Here is a 20,743-nt window from a genome sequence, read left to right as displayed (position 1 = left end):
TGTGAAGTCTTTCTACACTGATCCTGATTTTAAATTAAAACGAATAAGCTTTTAACCAAATTAATAACGAAACTGATTCGACGTAATTTATTATTTTATTTTCGTAACGTAAATTATTTTTCGATAATAACCGACGTTTATTTAACTATTTTTATCAAATTAAAATTCGATATTTGTCAAAGTAATAATTTTTATTTGCCAATCAATAAAAAACTGTTTACAAAAACCCACACAGACTAAAAATAGAAATCGATAAAAATAGTAAAAAAAATCAATTAAATTATATTATCAATATATTAAAATACATTAAATTTACATGGAATGTGTTCCAATCCCATAAATAGAAATGTTTTTCTAATTATACGACTATTAAAATACGAATTTGTTAATAAAATTGATCATAATATTCTATTTTCGGAAATGTAATGAGTTATGGAACATTTTAGATGTCGAAATATGATATTTTTGTCATATAAAATGGAATCAAATTCGAATTTGAATAAAAATATAATTTAATCATTGATAAATGTATATATAAAATAAATAATTTTAAATTTTAAAGAGTTCGTATATATCGTCATAGTATCGTTAAGAGAGCGATCTCTTCCAAAGGGAGTTTATATTGAAAGTTAAACTAATAGTTTATTTTAAAACTGTAACATGTATAACTACATAAATACATGACTGTGTTAATTTCTTTCAGGTTCTGCTTGTCCATGAAGCGTCTAAGGGTAGTTTCTCCCGGGTGTTCGACTTGGAGGCAGGAGACGACGAGGAGCCCGGCACACCACGAACATCACCCTACGAAAGTCGATTTCCTATAAATATTGGTATTACGGGATATGTCGCTACGACTGGCGAGGTGAGGCTTTGGAATTTTTAATTGATTTTATATGTACATCAACATTACATACGACTCTCTTCTACTGGTAATAACTATAACACTATTAAAGCTGAAGTTAATACAACAATGTTTAGTGTGAAAATAACAAATATTTAAGGAATATTATACCGATTTAATTTTAGCTAAAACATATAATATCTCCTAACCACAGAAAGTTCATAACGTAAACCAATAAGAATCCCCTTTCACTTCACAAATTATACAGAAAATGTGCTTGTTTTTGTGTTTAATAACTCTGATACGTGATAAAACGACACGGGCCTCATATTCGTATAGCCACTGTTAAATGTCCATGCCTCTATAAATTGAGTGACCAAGGCTGAATTTAACTTTAATTATTAATTTATATTTATTTCTTAATACCAGAATATTTAGAATAATTACTGTTACAGATAAAAAATATACTCATTTTTTTATTATTAAGTCTCCAAAGGCTAACCATTCATGCCTTTGTTTTGCTTATTACACAAATGTGTACGTAATAACAATGATACGGTTTTTTTATACCTTATGTGGTTGTTGTAATTAATGTGTGAACACTCTGATTCATACTAATATATGTTTCATTAATTTTACAGACAGTTAACATCGCAGACGCATATTTAGACCCCCGTTTTGACCCCGCCGTGGACGACAGTGCGGGGTTCAAACACAACACGATACTTTGCATGGCGATAAAAAACTCTGAGGGAAGAATTATTGGCGTGATTCAAGTGAGTCTAATAGTTCATAAATACTACGGTACGAAAAATTAAATGGTCATATTATTTTATGTTATATATAACCAGTAGATTAAATAAAAGATTGTCGCGTCAGTCTAAATTTAAAACTGGTGATACTGCGAAGTACAACTTATATAATAATATTATATTCTAAAACCTTCTCCGAAACGCGTTGCATCTTCTGATATAAGCTTTAAGTATATAGGTTTAGTAGTTTTTTCAGTTCGGCAATACAAAAAGTCTCATGATTTATTTTTTTGATTACTAAATATTCGGTGAGATCTTTGGGAGATAGGCAAATTCGGCAGTATTCGGTCGTATCGCGAATTTGTCCAATGGAGCAAATTATGTCCCGTCGTGACCCGTAATTTATTCACGCTCATAATAAAGCAACATAATTATTATTGTCTGCTTAATTACATGAAACGATTTCATTCATTTTTTGTTTTCCTTTTTCGATTGTATTAAATTGAATACTGTCAGCTACCGAAATTTTGTTATTCGGTATTCGGCCGGATATGAAAAATTAAGGCCGAATACCGAATAGTAGCCGAATTGTCCTGTCTTGTGTGAGATATCGCATGGTGTTTGTTTAAATGTGCATTAAAATTCATTCTGGTATTCGGTACTCTATATTTTTTAATATAGGTACGTGTTTCCTAAATTGTATAAAAAATCGATGCCATTTAAAATACATGAAGATATAAGCTTTACCGGATTTGAATTTACAATTCTATGTTCTATTGTAAGAATTTATAAGTGGTTTTGTGCAAGCCTCTCTAGGTAAGTACCACCCACTCATCAGGTATTCTACCGCTAAACACCAGTACTCAGTATTGTTGTGTTCCGGATTGAAGGGTGAGTGAGCCAGTGTAACTACAGGCACAAGGGACATATCATCTTAGTTCCCTAGGTTGGTGGCGCATTGGCGATGTAAGGAATGGTTAATATTACAGCGCTATTGTCTGTGGGCGATGGTGACCACTTACCACCATTTGCTCATCCGCTAACAGATATCAAAAAATATATATATGTTTATAATTGTTTAAATACGCGCAAAGTATTTTTATGATACGGAAGTCATGTCCTTTGTTCTTTGTTCTACTACTAGCATATCTATATTTCATACATTCATGCAATTCAGAAGACAAAATATTTCGCGACTAGATTGGAATACCTTGAAAATCTTTTTCTTAAAATTATTTCAAAACAAATTTTACCACGTGTCAATCATTGCCACTAACATATTTCCAATGATAATGTCATACGAGGTATACAATATTATATTTTAGATATAATTCAGAGAGACATCAAAAGATAATTGTTCTTACGTTGCGCATTGCGGGACGGATTAATGCGACAAAGTAAATGCGTGCCAGTGTAAAGCCAAGCACAGATTGTCTTACGGAGATTACGTAAATACGATGCGGGAATAGCGTCGTTTGTATGTACCACGCCGTATATTTTGCCCGTTCATTCCATTATGAATATGTAAATATGTTTTATCACAGGCTAAAATCTGAAACGTCAAATTACATAGATCAAGCAGATGTTCGAAAAAATAGACCGCATGTTCATCTAAAAGAGCAACTTGGCTGAATGAAATGAAGTCGTCGATTCGGAATTTAAAAACACACGCGCTGTGAATTTTTATTGAATCTAGTACCTAATGTGGTTTGTATTCGAATACTAAAATACAGAAGCAATTTTGAATTAAGAATCAGGTGCATTTGTGAAGATTTTTTTTTTTTTATTATTTCCTATATTTTTTTAATATTATCTCGGGGTCCAATTTTATTGATGTATTCGGTCTATAAATGTTTAAAAAAATATCCCTAAACATTTTTAGATAGATAAATAGTTCACATACCATAAGGTATATATATATATTGTATACAGTATTTATTTACTAGCTTTTTATATGTTAGGGCTATATAACTGAATATAAATATATCTCTTTAACTATGTATTACAACGTATGTATGTGTTTATGTCGTATGTCTATATTTCTAAAGAAAACATTTACTTCTTGCTCACCTACTAAAAGTTATATTGTTCAAGAGATTTACTAGTGGGGTAGGGCTTTGTCTAAACCCGGTCTAGACAGGTACCATTCACTCACCATACATTCTACCACCATGCAGCAATGCTTAGTATTGTTGTGTTCCGGGTTTATAAGCGGCGCATTGACAATGTAAGGAATTGTTAAAATATCGAATTGACGACCTCCGTGGTCGAGTAGTGTGTACACCGGTTTTCATGGGTACGCCACTCCGAGGTCCCGGGTTCGATTCCCGGCCGAGTCGATGTAGAAAAATTTCATTAGTTTTCTATGTTGTCTTGGGTCTGGGTGTTTGTGGTACCGTCGTTACTTCTGATTTTCCATAACACAAGTGCTTTAGCTACTTACATTGGGATCAGAGTAATGTATGTGATGTTGTCAAATATATATTTAAAAAAAAAAAAAAAAATACGAGGTTATGAATGGTTATCTTACGCCACCAATGTTAACCAGCTGTGGTGATCACTTACCAACAGGTGGTCCGTATGATCGTCAAGATTGTTTGATCGTTTGTTGTCAAGACAAACATGCCTTATGTACGTACTTAGCTCTCTTTCTTTTTATTTTATTTTTTATCAATTTTATTTCTGATACGAACGAATATATTAAAAGCGTTTACTAAATAAATTAAACGTAAACTATCACGTTACCGTTTAAATAAGAATAATAAAATCTTCATGATGACGTTAGTATATTCAAACCACTAAGAGGAACGCGTTATGTATCTGGCTCAGGTAATGATCGTCGCGAGTATCGCGTTACCGTTTATGGAAACCTATGAGTCGTTTTAACGTGTCACGTTTGACGACGTCGCTCGTTTTACTAATTAACTTCCCCGAACACGCCCCGGTATATTCAGCTGGAATTAGCGCATCGGGTTTCAGTTGTCGAGAATTCTGTCGTTAGTATTTTTAATTAGACCGAAGACGAGTTTCGATGTAATTTTTGGTCGGATAATATATTCGTTACCCTCGGGAAATTTGCTTTTTATCAAAACTGCGTATTGTCGAGATATAGGTCGAATGTAAATTTCGTTGTACCAAGTTTCTCGTGAATGTTTTGTTTAAATAACAGCGATGAGAATATTAGTCATTGTTCTCCCTTGCAGGTTGACATTTTATTCATTAGTCATGGGAAAAATAAAGTTTTTTTTTTTTTTTAAATGAACTAAGTTTACGCCTCTCTTTTGTAAAAACGTTTTGTAATATTTAATATACAATAATGTTATCATACGTATAATTATAATTTATTATGATCTTTTTTGAGTATTTGATATTTAGGCGATAAGCAAAGAAGTTTTGCCTTTTGTTTGGTATTTCACTTTTTCATGGTAACTTTATGTCTGCAATGTTTGTCTCCTGAATAAATGTTCTCTTGTTTCTTTGTTTTTGTGTTGACGGGATTTTGTGTTATCATTAAAAATATAACAATAAGAAATGTAAATTGTATATATAAAATATATTAATATAATATTAATTCCCCTATAACGAACGTGGTCGAAATTATGGCCTTAAAACAAAATAAAATCAAAATATATTTTATTCAACTGGGCTTTTACAAGAACTTTTTAATCGTCATTTTACAAACTATATTAAGTGAAGCTACCACCGTTTCGGAATGTAGATTCTACCGAGATGAACCGCCAAGAAACTCAGTAGTTACTCTTTTTCAATATTTAAAATACAAAGTTATATTAATTAAATACAGTTATGTATGTATCCTGTCTGGAAGTCAACAAGTATTAGCTCCACACTTTTTTATCATCTAAATAATCTTGTATTGAATAATATGACGTTTTTTTAATGTATTTTTTACAAATGATTTGAATTTATGAATCAGCAAAATTAAAAATATCTGTGGAATTTTACCATAGATGATTTATCAGCTTAAATTAAAATAAGTAGTCACAATATAAGGTTATTATAACTGTTTGTGGTAGGAAATGTTATTAAGGGAACTATGTAACTGACATTTAACTTTGTTGGTAAAGTGTCTGAAAAAAAAAATCAGAATAAAAGTATTGTCTAAATACTGCGTTAACACATCAGTAATGAATAAAAGTAAAAAATCTTAATCTAGTGTTTATTTTATTGTAAATTTGGTTGGTAGATCTATAAACAAATAAGCGAATAAAAATTCTACCAAATATACGTAAAATGAATCTACGTAGATTAATTACGTTTAAAACAAATTATACTCGTTTAATAAAATTCCGCTAATTATACTTGATCTTCTCGTATATTTGACTGCGTTTAAATAAATAAACGTAAAATCTCATAGTCGTATTTAAGTCAACTCTACTAAAGAATTTATCGACATAATTTTTTTTCCAGTTAATCAACAAATTCGACGATTTGCTATTCACAAAGAACGACGAGAATTTCGTGGAGGCTTTCGCGATATTCTGCGGAATGGGCATACACAATACCCACATGTACGAAAAGGCAATCACAGCCATGGCTAAGCAGAGCGTGACCCTCGATGTGAGTAAGCTTTTATTTGTCAACGTTTCTATTGTATGTTCATATTCTAGATTTGTAATATTTCCAACTAGTATATTTATTTTCGGTTACTTATGACTTATATAAAAACTCTTATGCTTGAACTATAAGTTATCCCTTCAAGTTGTGATAAAACAATTTTTTTTTGTTCTCTGGTACGCTATTAGCGTTAAATCGATAAGGGTTCATGTTATAATCATTATGAGGAATAAATGACCTTGTCTAATTAAATCAAAGCTGAAGAAGTGAAGTCGTTTTAGGAGAGATATAATTTGATTAATATTTTTTGTAATAATGAACTCGGATGTTCGTATCAAAAAGCCGATCGTCTAACAGTTAAACATACTTTCATTTTGTTCGAATTATAGAATAATCGAGAAATAAAAATTATTAGCTTCCCTTTTTTAAAATTTACTTTCATTGTTTGAGTAATTAATATGTGACGCTACTTAGAAGTTCTGACGCATTTTTTTTTATTTATAATAATAGATGTTACTATAACAGTTTGTAAATTTCCCACTGCTCTCCTCCTTCCCCCGGGCCTCCTCTTCCTTTGAAGAGAAGGTTAGGAACATATTCCACCACGCTGCACAAATGCGGGTTATTAAATTCACATGTGGCAGAATTTCGTTAAAATTAGACACATGCTAGTTTCTTCACGATGTTTTTCTTCGCCGCCGAGCCCGAGATGAATTATAAATACGAATTAAGAACATGAAAATTCAGTGGTGCTTGCTTGAGTTTGAACTTGTATGTGTCCTAACCACTGGTCCATCTCGGCTTTTTTCAAATATATAATTATCGAGTAGTTCGAGAAGTAAATTATACGATAAGATTAATATGAGGAAGAGACGAATGGAAGCACAGACGGTCCAAAATAAATAGAAGAGAAATAAGCGAATGATCCTAAAATTAAAAAAGAGATAAAATTCAATTAAAAGAATATGTTGGATATCAATATTACCCAAATTAGTAGCATAATAATTGATGCCGTTCGTCACTAAAATAATTCAAGTCGAATCGAATACGTATAAACCGATTAATTTATTTCATGATCTAAAATTATGGTCACGAGTCATTAAATATGTTTGTTTGGAAATATTCATATATGTGACGTAATATGTTTCAGGTATTAAGTTACCACGCTTCCGCATCCTTAGACGACGCTCAGAGATTACGGGTGAGATATAAAAAGAACAATTTACTTGTGGAACATTATCTCTTCGGCATTTATGTCGATGACGTCACTGGCTGTACTTGTGCATTATGAAAATGAAGTAATGGATACATATTTATTTACATTGTTTTGACTTTTCTAATAATGGCTGTTGATATAAAATTGTTTGATGTAAAAGATATTCGTAACTAATTATAACAGTGACGTTATACTTGTTTGCTTTGTTATTGGAAAATCTAGTTCTCATGAAAAGAAATATCTTTACTTCTAGTTTACAATAACATTTAAGAACTCTCTTTGTTTTATTTACCATTAATAGGCAGAATTCACCTCTATCCATTGGCATTGTAAAAAAATAACCTAGCCTTACATCGTCAATGAGCTATTTGCCTTTGGAAACTAAGATGTTATGTCCCTTATCCTTGTAGTTAGTTACATTGGCCCACTAACCATTCAAACCGGAACACTTCAATACTAAGTAACGTTGTTTGACGGTTGAATATGGATGAGTGAGTGGTACCTACTCAAATCTATCCAGGGGTTGAACAAAGCATAACATTTTCTCTGGTTTATAATTCCTTTCAATATATTTCCAGAATTTAAGGATACCTTCATCGGTCCACTTCAATCTCCACGAGCTGGCTTTCGATGACATCGACCTCACCGATGACGACACACTCAGGGCCTGTCTCCGAATGTTCTTGGACCTCGACTTCGTTGAGAGATTCCATATAGACTACAGCGTCCTCTGCAGATGGTTGTTGAGCGTCAAGAAGAATTACCGCAACGTAACGTACCATAATTGGAGGCATGCTTTCAACGTCGCCCAGATGATGTTCGCAATATTAACTGTGAGTTATATCCTCATTTGTTTTATACAGAAATATTTTTATTAATATGCGGATGCCTACGGCTTTAGCGGATGTCTACACCCTATAAGGAAATTTGTAAGTGTTATATTTCCTGAGATTTCGTGATTAATCAATGATTGATATTTCGCCTTTATATAGATAGATAGATTCTAATCAACCACGACCAAGCTAAGGGACTAGTCACCTGCGTAACAGGTATTGTCTCTCTCTATTGCTCCCACACATATCACATCCGATGGGATGACAATCCAACATGTCCTGAGAAAGATTTTAAATTGTTCCGGAATGTTACTGAGAATTTATTGAGAGAAAAACATCCTTCAAGCTTACCCTCCTTTTAGACTGTTAAGAGCTAGATGATGATTTCCCTTCCATACCGAAAAGGCGATGAAATAACTCAAAAACACTGCTTTGAAAATTTTTAATATAACATTGTCTTGATTTATAGGCATTAATACATGCTTCTGTCTTTTACAGGAAACGCAATGGTGGAAGATCTTCGGAGAATTGGAATGTTTGGCTTTAATAATAGGGTGTTTGTGCCACGACCTTGATCATCGAGGGACCAATAACTCTTTTCAAATCAAGTAAGAGGCTTTATGATGTTGTGAATAAAACTTCAAACGGGTTAAATCTCTTTGCGTTAGATAGACCATTTATGGAAAATGGTTATCTATACAAATATTTTAAATCTGTAAGTGACTCTGTCTGCTAGTCTTTCACGGCCATACCACTAAATGGAATTTGATGAAATTTTATATGAAGCGAGCTTAAACTCCGAGGAAGGACATACGCTATTTTTTCATACCTAACAACACCATCACCTCTCACTCCCGGAAGCAGAGAAGTGCTGTTTAAAATGGGTTAAACTGCGCTGACGCAGCGAGTGTTTAATGTATCTTTATTTTTATTTATTTAGTATTCTTAACTATGTCATAAGTTAAACGCCTTTATGGATACAAATTAAAATTAAAGTCACATGTTTAAATGATAATCTATTTTCCTTTTGATTTTCCGAGAGCTGTTCTATCAATATATCGACGTTCGATGTCACCAGTGGTGATCTGCATGATATATTTTTTTCACAGAATTAAACTACACAAATTGAATATTATTGTCTTAGAAATAAATAACTAATATAAAATTCAAAAACAGTAATGTATAAGTGTAAAATTTAACAAGATTTATTTATATTTCTAGGGCATCATCACCTTTAGCACAATTATACTCTACGTCGACGATGGAACATCACCATTTCGACCAATGCCTGATGATCCTCAACTCGCCCGGAAATCAAATACTGGCTAATTTATCTTCAGAGGACTACGAAAAAGTCGTAAAGGTCTTGGAAGATGCCATTCTATCCACCGACCTAGCTGTTTATTTTAGGTGAGTTAATATACATTTTTTACTAAAAAGTTAAATTTAATGCAGTTTTGAATGGATACTTTCCAACGATATTGTATTAAAAATTCACTCTTAAAATCTGAAGTCCGGTGTTAAAACGTCCAGTATTAATTAACTTACTTTTGGTAATTATTATAGAAACAAATAACAGAATGATGTTGGTTGATTTACATATAATGGTTTTTGGTAATGTTGGGCTTTTGCCGTATGAGCAAAAATAATTTTATGATTAAATGATTTCGCAAATTGTTTCTTGGCCGTTTCGGAGCAGGCCACGGGATTGATCATCAGTGATCAAAGGGTTGAATTCCCAGTGAGTTTATGACCTGAGTGATTACCGCCCTGCCCGCAGCAAGCGCAAGGCGTTCATCGAGCTGGTGGGCGCGGAGCGCGTGTCGGCGGCGTGGGGGGAGTGCGCGCGGCGGCGCGGCCTGCTGCGCGCCATGCTCATGACGGCGTGCGACCTGGCCGCCATCACCAAGCCGTGGCCCGTGGAGCGCCGCGTGGCCGCGCTCGTGGCCGGCGAGTTCTTCCGCCAGGGCGACCTGGAGCGCCAGAACCTCAACCTGACGCCCATCGTGAGCGAACTTTTCTTAATTTTTTATTTGATATATGATTGCTACTTGTACTTTACTCGTGTTTATTTTAATTATATCGGCTGAAATGTAGGCCTCCTGATAGTGAGTGGGCACCAGCGATACACAATGACGCTTCCTTACATAGCCAGCGCGCCATCAACCCTGAATCGATCATCTTTTAAACCGGAACACAACAATACTAAGTAGTACTGTTTGGCGGTTGAATGTCTATTGAGTGGGTGCTCCCACAAATCCCTATCACTAAGAAAATAGATAAATAAAATATGCGATAAATATTTTAGTAATTGTTGATCGTTCTTTTACAGGATATAATGAACAGAGATAAAGAGGACCAACTCCCTGCTATGCAAGTCAAATTCATCGACACCATTTGCCTCCCAATATATGAGGTAAAAATATCTCTTTTCATATTATGGTTATGTCCTTGCTGACCAATTTTAGCCACCACAGCCATTCCTAGAAGATGAGCTAACTGCGCAGGACTTGTTATAGTGCATAAATCTATGGACAAACACTAGTGCAGTCTATTTCTTCACTCTTCATCATCTGATAGGAAGGAAAATAGACAAAAGACACCAATGGCTTTACAATGCCTGACGGGGTCTTGAAAACTGTAAACTATCTAAATCCACTGAAACCTTTCAATTTAATAAACTTTAATTTATTCGACCTCTGCGTCTCACACAAATAATCTACGGCCTTATATATATACATGTATACGAACCATATATGAAAATTTCGTTACAGGCATTCGCGGTGCTTTCATCAGCGTTACAACCGATGCTCGATCGGGTAAAATCGAACCGAGCGCACTGGATCGATCTCGCGAACAACGACAGCGGCGAGAAGTTCGACTATGGCCTCGAAAAGGATAATTTACCGGAGAGGAACGATAAATCCAGTATAAGTTCACACAACGTCGACGACACGGAGAACACGTATGAGGGAGACAGTAGCGGAGCGGTGAGTTTGTCCTCCGAGACCAACTCCAAGTACGAGAACTTGGAAAACCCAGTCGTCGGGCTCGTTAACAACAACGCTCTAGCTCTCCCGAGAGATCCGAAGATCTGTCAGCTGAACGAATTGAACTAACTTCGAGGATTGCGTCCAGGACCTCATTTCTTAGACCAATAGCTAGAAGCGTTGACAGTTTTGGGTTTTTTTTATATATAAATATCAGTGTTTTGTCCAGTTCCGTTTTTTACCTCATATCGTAATCATCGTCTGGTGTGTTCCTATTGGTCGGAATGTAGGCTCGTGTGTGTGTGTGCTCTGTGTGCGTAGACTTGTGTGATATATGTGTAGTGTAGATGATAGTCGAATTCGAAAATCATCTGACGCAAGGCGTTTTAACATTCGATTAACTGTCATGACTACGTTTACGTTGTTTTTATACGGATCATCATGTACCTTTATATTTTATACGAGATATCATATTGCGTATGCGAATGTTCAGATTAACATACCTCATTCGTCTATTCTATTCTATTCCTACTACGAGTACGTATAACATGAAGTTTATTCGTGTGAGTCGCTAGTTTTTGTATCATTTAAGATACTATTTTATGTACACTCTTAGAATTATCCGTTACTCTGTCGAAAGACCACAGATTAAAAAGTATCAGGGCCTAACTGTCGTGACATTTAGCAAATAAATGACCAAGATACCAAAAATTCTAATATAGTTAGGTATTGTACTAAATTATTCTTAAATCGATTCCGAAAATACAAGCTTTGAGTATTGTGATTATATAAAATGCACTAGAATTTTATTTTTTAGTAAATAAGTTCTGAATGAGTCTATGTGTCCATGTCGAGCGTCAGGAGTCGCGTGTGGGACTGTATGTGGACAATAAACGTATATTCGACCGCACAATATCGTTGTAAATATAAAAAAATCGTCTAACAAAATTAACATATTATTTTTTTGGGTAAGTACTTATCTTAAAATGTCTAATCAAATAGCTGTTTTCTTTAATGCTTTTAGGAACCGTCGCCTCGCGCTATTTCTTTACAGACAGTTAAGGTTTATCCATTCCAGTCATATTGTTTTATCGAATTTAATAATATATTTCAATAAATCAATAAAATAAATTACTAAAGAATTGTCAATTAAATATTATTATAGTTTTCGGTTAATCAATCAAAGACTATTCGTATCCGAACGCGTTCAATGCTAGCTGTATATGATATAGGGTGTTTTTCTCGGACCTCTCATTTCGTCCTGTAAGGAGGATTACGATGTCACAGCCCTTGTTAAATTATAATCGGCGCTTTAATATAAACCTCAGAATAATTCGTATTTTTGGTCAATGTCCAGTATGTATAACGCAAAAAATTTTAAAAATAAGAAATATTTCGTGTCGTTTCGATATGTGAGGTTCTCTAAACGATACTTTGAAAAAGTAAACGCAAATAGCAACATTGACACAGAATTTGTACTAAATTTGAACTTTCCGCTTTTAAGCCTTTTATCACATTTTATCTGTATTAGTTCGTTTCGTATGAATTCCGTGCTCAACATCAATGACGTCACAGACACTTTAGTGAACCTAACACATCGAAATTACGTAAACTTTAAAAGAAAACATTGACCCGATTTCGATTCGCTAAAATTTTAAATATTCCTCTTTCATAATTTATAAGAAGCGTATTTTAAATCAAATTAATATTTAGAACTATTAAAAGGGTCTTATGTCCAAATATATGTATTTTATACGAAAATTGCCAATTTTTCTCCTTACGTACAATATGACCAATAAATATCGTTCCATAGCGAAATATTAAAAATAAAATATTTTCTAATTGGGATAATTCTCTCTATAAATAAACATTAGATATTTTCATAAATAAAAATCTCAAATTATTTGTGGTAATGAAATATGTACAACGTAAATTTTAAGATTGCTGTAAGTATTATTAGAAAGTAATTAGAAAATTAATAATTGTAATTCACTATGACGAGTATGAAGTGTGAATAATAAGGAGGTTGTTTTGTTCCAAACAAAAATGTTATTTATTTATGAATAAACAAATTTTGAAATAAATTTATGAATTTTATTTAATTTTTAATACGTTGTGGTTTTCATATGCTTAAAATCATTCTTGTATTCGACAGTGAAGAAAATTTTATCAAAAATATTCCTTGTTCCTGATGAAATGGAGTAGCACGCTTTAAGGTAACATGTTGCAATAAGTTTTAAGCCTTCTGCTCAAAAGAAGGCAAATTATTTGACCAGCTTTGATTTTGGTTTTGCGTTTGGTTACAAAAAGTAAAGATATTTCTAGATTATTTTAGAGATAAAGATCGAAAACCGCTGATAAATTACGGGAGTGTTTTAATTCAGCATGCAGTAATATTTAGCAAAATTACCCTTCAACCTAGACAATGGCATCAGAAGCGCGTCGCTACTAACAGGATCTAAATCCCTTGAGTCCGTAATAGTACTGGTTTAATCACCTTTCCTATTGATAGTAAGTCATCATATTCACCCATAACTGACACTTTCAGGTGTTGAAATATTTACACCGATTATATGGCGCCAATCAACATCTATAAAGCTATACGTATACATAAATTGACTCGTATAGAATATCTGATAAGTGGGTGGTACCACCCAGACTTGCACAAAGTCCTACCATCAAGTAAATGTTTGAAACAGGCAAATTTATACATTAAAATTATTATTATTTTATTCAATTTTCCTTGCAGCGTCAAATTTGAAATTTAATTATCTATATAATTGTAATATATAATTACAAATAAAAATAGAACAAAGGTTTGGTTTAAGATAGCTTTTGAGAATATAGGCTATTAGAAATTAAAAATCAAACTTTAGAATTATTAAGAAATTGGCTTAAAAATTCGGCATCAGTAGCGCTAAGAGATTAATATACTTTTTCTTGGATCTGATGAACTATACACTTTATCATAAGACTTTGTCTATTTAAGTAGCGTATGTCCTGGAATTATCAGGAGGCATGTGTTCTACAATTTAAAAAAAATGACAAACATCATCATAAAGTTTGTAAATTTGCGCAAATAAATCTAAAAATATATACCTAAACCCCTTTGGTGAATCAGTGTGTCTATTGGTAAAAATAGAATGAAAATCACCAGAAGTTTCTAAGATTAGCGCACACATTTAAACCAGATATATTGAGGTACTTGAATATGTGATAGATACAAAAAAGTAAAAAGGTTCTGACTTAGTAACACAATTAGCAAAGACGACGTATCTATTAATTGTTGAAGTTCAAGCGAACGCAACGTGCAATTGCAATTCGAAGCAAGTGGAAAAATGGGGACTAAAATTGCCGTCCGAAAAATTTTAAAAGGCGTCATTATCGTGTTGTCTTTGATAAAATGAATACTTTTACTGATATATCGTTTTAATTTAATAGCTCGGTATAATAAAAAAACAGCTTGCTTTGTAATTTTATTTCGAATAGGGCATTAAATTATATCAGCACTAGCGACCCGCCCTAGCTTCGCGCGGATGCAATGCTGATACTAAATATACTACAGAATGTCTTACAATGTTCATAGTTTTTTTTTCATTAGACAATACAAACCACTATGTCCCTGCGTTTTAAATCTGTAATATCTTCGAAAATATTTATTTAAATCTCATGCTGCAAAGGGCCATTGATCTATTTTAAATGCACAATGTATTAAAGCAATTAATTTAATAAGGATTAATGCTGTATTGCTTAAAATCCCTTCGAAAATAAGCTATTATTTTTCGTAAAAAGTAAAGGATAAATTTTTTTTATTGTAGGTTATCAATAAGAGATAGACATACATCATCGCGGATTTTTTTGAAGACCTTTTTAAGGTGTACAATAAAGTAGTACATTATTTTGATCTATCTCGTAGAGTTCAACCAGCGTTTGCAATGTAAGCGCAAAAAAATGTATTTATTTACGACATCACTTTAGAAACCTCTAAAATTATCAGTGTTTCTCTACTATATTGTGCATGTATTATACATATAAACCTTCCTCTTGAATCAATCTATCTATTAAAAAAACCGCATCAAAATCCTTTGTGTAAGTTCAAAGCATACGAAGGGCCAGACAGCGGTAAGCGACTTTGTTTTATACTATGTAATGATTAGAATACACGACTTGCTGATCACGATTCGAATCGAAAATGTTGAATATCGCAGCAATTCAAAGTAAAACAAAGTATGGAGTTATGCAACATAATCTATCGATCGGTATTCTACCGACAAGTTTCCCCACCAAAATTTTATAGAAAACTTTGAACCTTTCGACTTCATTATTTATTAAAGAAAATAAGAAAGTTTAAACAGGTATTACCGCTACTTCTATCGCAACGCGGCAACTGATATTTTTATCTCAGCTTTATTTTGTAATTGGCCATCTGGCGCGACGAATACGCTTAGTGACAGTTACAGTTTTGTTTTGAAAACGACAATAACGTCAACGAGTAAAACGTAAGTTTTCTTTCTGCTATTTTTATAAGTTTTTTTCAAAATGCCGTTGGTAGATATAACTAATCCAGCGGTTATAATATTTCTGATCGAAAATTATGAAAAAGAAAACCGGTTACGTCTGAACTGGATTCATAAACATTGGGAACAGATACAGCAAGCGGCTACGCTTACTCGCGAGCCCACAAATTATTTTGAAACTGACGTTATAGCTCATAATATGGTGGGTGGTCTTCCTACCATAACTAGAGATCACGTTGTTGCTGGTTTTAATAGACGAAAGATTGCCATACGAGACGGAACCTTTATACCTGGAGTCAAACATCTCCGCCACGGACATTCCATTGTCGATGTCGGTCTCGGAGACTTAAAAGAAGATCCAAGACTTCAAAAAGCAGTCCATGATTTAACTCCTGAACCTATTATGCGGCCAATTGATCCAAATTTAGAAAACATTATATATAAATCCAAGCCCGAATATGGACGAGTACAATACTTAACAAAGCGTGGTAAAATCCTGCCGGAAAAAAAATACTATTTTGCTGAATGTAGCAATTGCGAATACGGTTGGCGGATCAAGGATAGTGCGTTACGCGAAAAACCGCTGCATGGCAGGTGCTGGCATCTAACTAAATCCTTACGCAGTCGAGTCGGTCCGCAACCCGACCCCTCGCATTATAAATCTTCGGAACTGCCGGGGGCATCGACTTGCACTGGTATTTAGAGAGATGGCGCTACTTTACCAATGCATGTATATTTCAATATATTGACATAAAATTTTAGTAATTAGCACTTACCCTTATGAAATTTAAATGCATAAATAATAGATCATTTCTAATTGGTTAATATTTGTATTCAATTAATAAACAAAAATGGTATTTATGAATTAATAGCAAATTTTATAATATGTTATAAAATATCTTCAGTCTATTTCCATCAATATTAGGGTCTAAGTGCGCATGTCACTCTTACATATCGTTAGCCCTTTTTATTAAGAAAAGGCAGAAAGAGACAGCTAATAACCTAAAAATGTACGCATGCGTAAACGTATTTTAGGGGTGAAAAATTCGTGGCATGAACTACGTTCATAGTTACGTTAGGCGCCGTAAGGGTGCCTTTTATAAATATAGACAAAATAAGACACTAATTCTCTGTGATTTTAATAATTATCTCCAATACCTATTTATAGGTACATAACAAGAACAATATAAACGTACCTACAGCTTTAATTATTATAAATATTGTGTGAATATTAGGATTAAAGGATAAAAAAATATTACATTGGGATATGTGAAAAAAAATATTGGATACGTAACTTAAAAATTCGAGTAAGTTTGAATTACATTTCAATAAAATAAGCACATTTTTTCTCACTAATTACATTTCACTTTGCTTTTAATTGTTTGATGTCAGCAATCAGCATTATTTAATATAAGTATATATTCTTGCCATTGAACTGTTTAATTAAATTCATCGGCCTTACATAAGTATTATAATAGAATTTATAATTTATTAAACAGCTATTCATAAACTAACACACATTACCGAATATAAACATCTCCGAATGTTATATTTCATTTTCAAATATTCAAGCGATTTTAATACCCTACTACAAAACGCAATATTCGTCAGCATAGTTTCGAACTGGCTAATGCTATTTGCTATAGGGGTTGTGATTCATGAACCTTGGACAGGTGATTAACTGTTAATGTAGTCCTTATCGATACAATGCGTACGAAAAGGGCCGAAAAATATTAGGGGCAAATTGGGCTCATATCACCCTTTTTGAAATTAAAGTTGTATACCGTTTTTATATTTTAGTAATTTATATTACGTATATTCATAAGTTTTGTAAAATCAAGAGCATTCATTAAGATTTACAATTCTGTCTATCGGTTGAAAAATTTAAATTGTACATAATAAATTTATTTTATACAATACTTAGGTAGTAAACAACGGAAATTGAAATTTGACGCCGATCGTTTCATATAACGCTGTTTCGATAAATATTTCTATTTTTGCTTCGTTTAATTGAAGAATTGTAATACACTGATACACTTTAAAGTACAATGTATTGATAAAATCTGATTTTTTCTGTGTCTAATTTTAATTATATATTATGTCTTTTTATTTGTTCTTATTAATTTTTTTTTTAAATTTATTTATTGTGAAGAGATTTTAACATTACGTTTAACGATATAAGAAATCTAGAAAAATATATAAATACTTGAATATAAAAGTTGTTTGATGTATATCGCATTGTCATTGAAAATCTAGATTTTCTTAGATACATAGATTTTTCTGAGAGAAAAGAAAAGCATCGATGTGGACCTGTGAACCAGGTAATTATTCCAATTTAACAAAATTGTAAAGTAAAATTGATATTATTTATACTACTAAATAAATTATTAATAAAAAAATTAACAACTCGTTTTTAAAATCAAAATTGTAAATAAAACTTATATCTTTGTTTATTTTTCATCATTAATCAGATGACATATTTTTATCAAAGTTGAAATTTTCTAATTTCTATATATGCTCTATTTAACACAACTATAAAATAATATAAATATAATAATTTTAATAATAATTTGAACGCTAAAAAGCAACGACAACCTTTTTTGTCGTATTTTTTTAATTGGCAACACAATTAATAGAATTCAATCCCTCAAAGAATTAAAAGAAATGGCGCGTGAAAAAAAGAATGATTAAATCAAATATGAAATGTCAAGCAATATTGACATTTTAAATGGTATCTCGATAAGGTACAATTATTATATTTTGTGAACTTATCAACAAAATCTATTTAATAATAATTATATAATTATACGTTGCTGTTCAATGTCAGCTGTATAAGGATACGTAAGTAAAGTTTAAAGAATATTTTATTGACGTTAAATATGTGATGAAATTTGAAAATAATTATTACTTAATAACTTAATAATAACGATATTGCTTGTAATGAATGTTTAAAATGTTAAGTTAATTAAATAAAATTATTAAAGTAGTTCGGTTAAATTCAATTTTTGTTTATAACATTATGGTAAAAACGTTGCTATTTATAGCTATTTGTGTAGTGGCTGTTATTATGGATTTTAGATATTTAAACCATTTATAAACTGCCGGTATCAATAGTATACTCATTTATACTATTCAATAATTATGAAGACAATTACTGACCTCGAAAACCATATAAAATAAAATTTTAGTTTTTCAAAATATATTATATCAATCAAAATCCACTTTAAAATAAATTGAGTTATAATCGTGGGCATAATTTAGTCACTAACTATTATTAAAATAATATTTAGGTACATTGAACAATGTCAAAATCATTAAATCTATGAATTTTATTCAACCACTCTACGTTTGTTGATCACAATGAAATGATTCACGTATAAAAATAAAAATCTTTTTTTCGGCGACTTTTTTGTGCGAATCTTTGTTGCTTTCGAATAACTTAGTAAGTGTAATAACTCTCTTTTTATCGTTTGTATTAAAAAATTACGATATTTTTAATATTCAAGTATTAGCATTTAAAATCTTCTAATTCTCTTATTACTGCCGTTTGTCTTATTAAAGAGAATCATACGAAACGTATTCCAAGCTGCTTTATTGCGTATAGAAAAATAAATATATAGACTATTTTCTTCTCTTTTATTACATGCTATTATTGGCATGGCATGGCATTACAATTCTCTTATTAAGATAATCAACGAAGTTTATTTCACTGAGCGCAGCCGGAAATTCTATGTACCTATTTTAATACAGGAGTACTATCCTATTAGACAATTGATTTTGGTAAACACCTTCACTCATAAGCACTAGAAACCTAGTGCTTACTAGTGATTTTGCTTGAAAAGTGTTAGTATTACTTGAATTTGTATGTATGAATATCGTGTGTACTATCTCCGCTCATCAACATCAACATTTTTTATAGTAAAATAAAAATATTTATTGTCATACATAGTTTTGTAAGCACTTCTTATCATACAAAGTAACAGCAAGTCGACAGCGACGGTCTAGTTTACGTGTATACATTTATTTTGTGATAACAATTGACTACTGTAGTTTCACTTTGTGTTAAGTTAATCGTTGAATTTGTTTAAAGGTTCTGTGATTGAGATCGTATCCGGTTCAGCGCGATGTCAAAATGTAAGTACAATTACTTTATAAAGATATAAAATGTTGTGGATAGGTTTATTCACAAATCTCTGTATTTGAATAAACACTTAAATTAAATATTGTATTGTGTTAATAAATTACTCATATGAAATGGTTGTAGGGGAATACCATATACATAGGTGAGGGCAAGGAAAGCCTGCAGAGACTATCCGTCGGGGCGACACAGTTGCATAACATGGCGTCCCGATATGACGGAAAGGGTACCATTGGTTTTTAGTGGGTAGTCTGGCACTTGGCCAGAGGTCTCACACACCGCTCAGAGTAGTCGCATAGACGCACTTACCAGAGGAAAAGAGGCTTTGAACACGCCCCACACTTATTGGCGCCAATCTAGAGGAGACTGGCGCCAGCCAATAAGTTACTAGATTTTCCACGGCCTAATTCTTTGTATTTTTAAGTTATTGAATGAATAGTAAATCGATCAGTGTTATGAAAACAACAATGGATATACCATTATATAAAGGAGTTGGTGGCATTTTAATGGTGGAAGAAATGGTATATATTTATATTCAATCAAAATCAAAACATTCTTTATTTTCGTAGACTCTTATAAGCACTTTTGAATCGTCATGATACAATGTAATATTAAATGGAATGGTACTACCGACGTGAGTGTTAAAGGTGACCAAAATGCTAATCTTTTTTTCCGAAGAAAAATAATTAAATTTTAAATACATACAATCGTATCGTTACAAAAATTTAAAAAATATTTTAAGATTTTAAAAAAACATTAGCCATAATGATATTCAGAGTCACGCATAACAATTTTTAATTTTATCGTTTTTTTTTTTTTTCATTACTTTGTTTTTTTCGTATTATATAATACATACGACGATATTGCCTGTACGTGAACCA

The 20,743-nt window shown here is 32.3% G+C and overlaps 2 protein-coding genes across 9 annotated transcripts in view; both read left to right on the top strand.

Moving 5' to 3' along the window:
* Pde11 (Phosphodiesterase 11) overlaps positions 1-13,291 on the top strand; it is a 231,852-nt gene extending 218,561 nt beyond the window's left edge. For all 8 annotated transcript variants that reach the window (XM_026640190.2, XM_026640188.2, XM_026640189.2 and 5 more), the window contains 10 exons: positions 704-862; positions 1,483-1,617; positions 6,022-6,171; positions 7,319-7,369; positions 7,963-8,217; positions 8,716-8,825; positions 9,439-9,627; positions 9,998-10,223; positions 10,550-10,633; positions 10,992-13,291. In XM_026640190.2, the coding sequence (XP_026495975.2) occupies positions 704-862; positions 1,483-1,617; positions 6,022-6,171; positions 7,319-7,369; positions 7,963-8,217; positions 8,716-8,825; positions 9,439-9,627; positions 9,998-10,223; positions 10,550-10,633; positions 10,992-11,336 (1,704 nt within the window). In that variant the 3' untranslated portion in view covers positions 11,337-13,291. The remainder of the gene's footprint in view (positions 1-703; positions 863-1,482; positions 1,618-6,021; positions 6,172-7,318; positions 7,370-7,962; positions 8,218-8,715; positions 8,826-9,438; positions 9,628-9,997; positions 10,224-10,549; positions 10,634-10,991) is intronic.
* Positions 13,292-16,792: 3,501 nt separating this feature from the next.
* Positions 16,793-20,743, top strand: part of LOC113400563 (long-chain-fatty-acid--CoA ligase 1) — a 62,446-nt gene continuing 58,495 nt past the window's right edge. Inside the window, exons 1-2 of the mRNA XM_026640196.2 lie at positions 16,793-17,031; positions 19,815-19,858. Of these exons, the coding sequence (XP_026495981.1) occupies positions 19,849-19,858 (10 nt within the window). The 5' untranslated portion in view covers positions 16,793-17,031; positions 19,815-19,848. The remainder of the gene's footprint in view (positions 17,032-19,814; positions 19,859-20,743) is intronic.

Source organism: Vanessa tameamea, chromosome 17, assembly GCF_037043105.1.
Source record: "Vanessa tameamea isolate UH-Manoa-2023 chromosome 17, ilVanTame1 primary haplotype, whole genome shotgun sequence".
NCBI classification, from domain to species: domain Eukaryota; kingdom Metazoa; phylum Arthropoda; class Insecta; order Lepidoptera; family Nymphalidae; genus Vanessa; species Vanessa tameamea.
The sequence above is the reverse complement of the archived record's forward strand: the minus strand, read 5'-3'. Positions and strand labels throughout refer to the sequence as shown.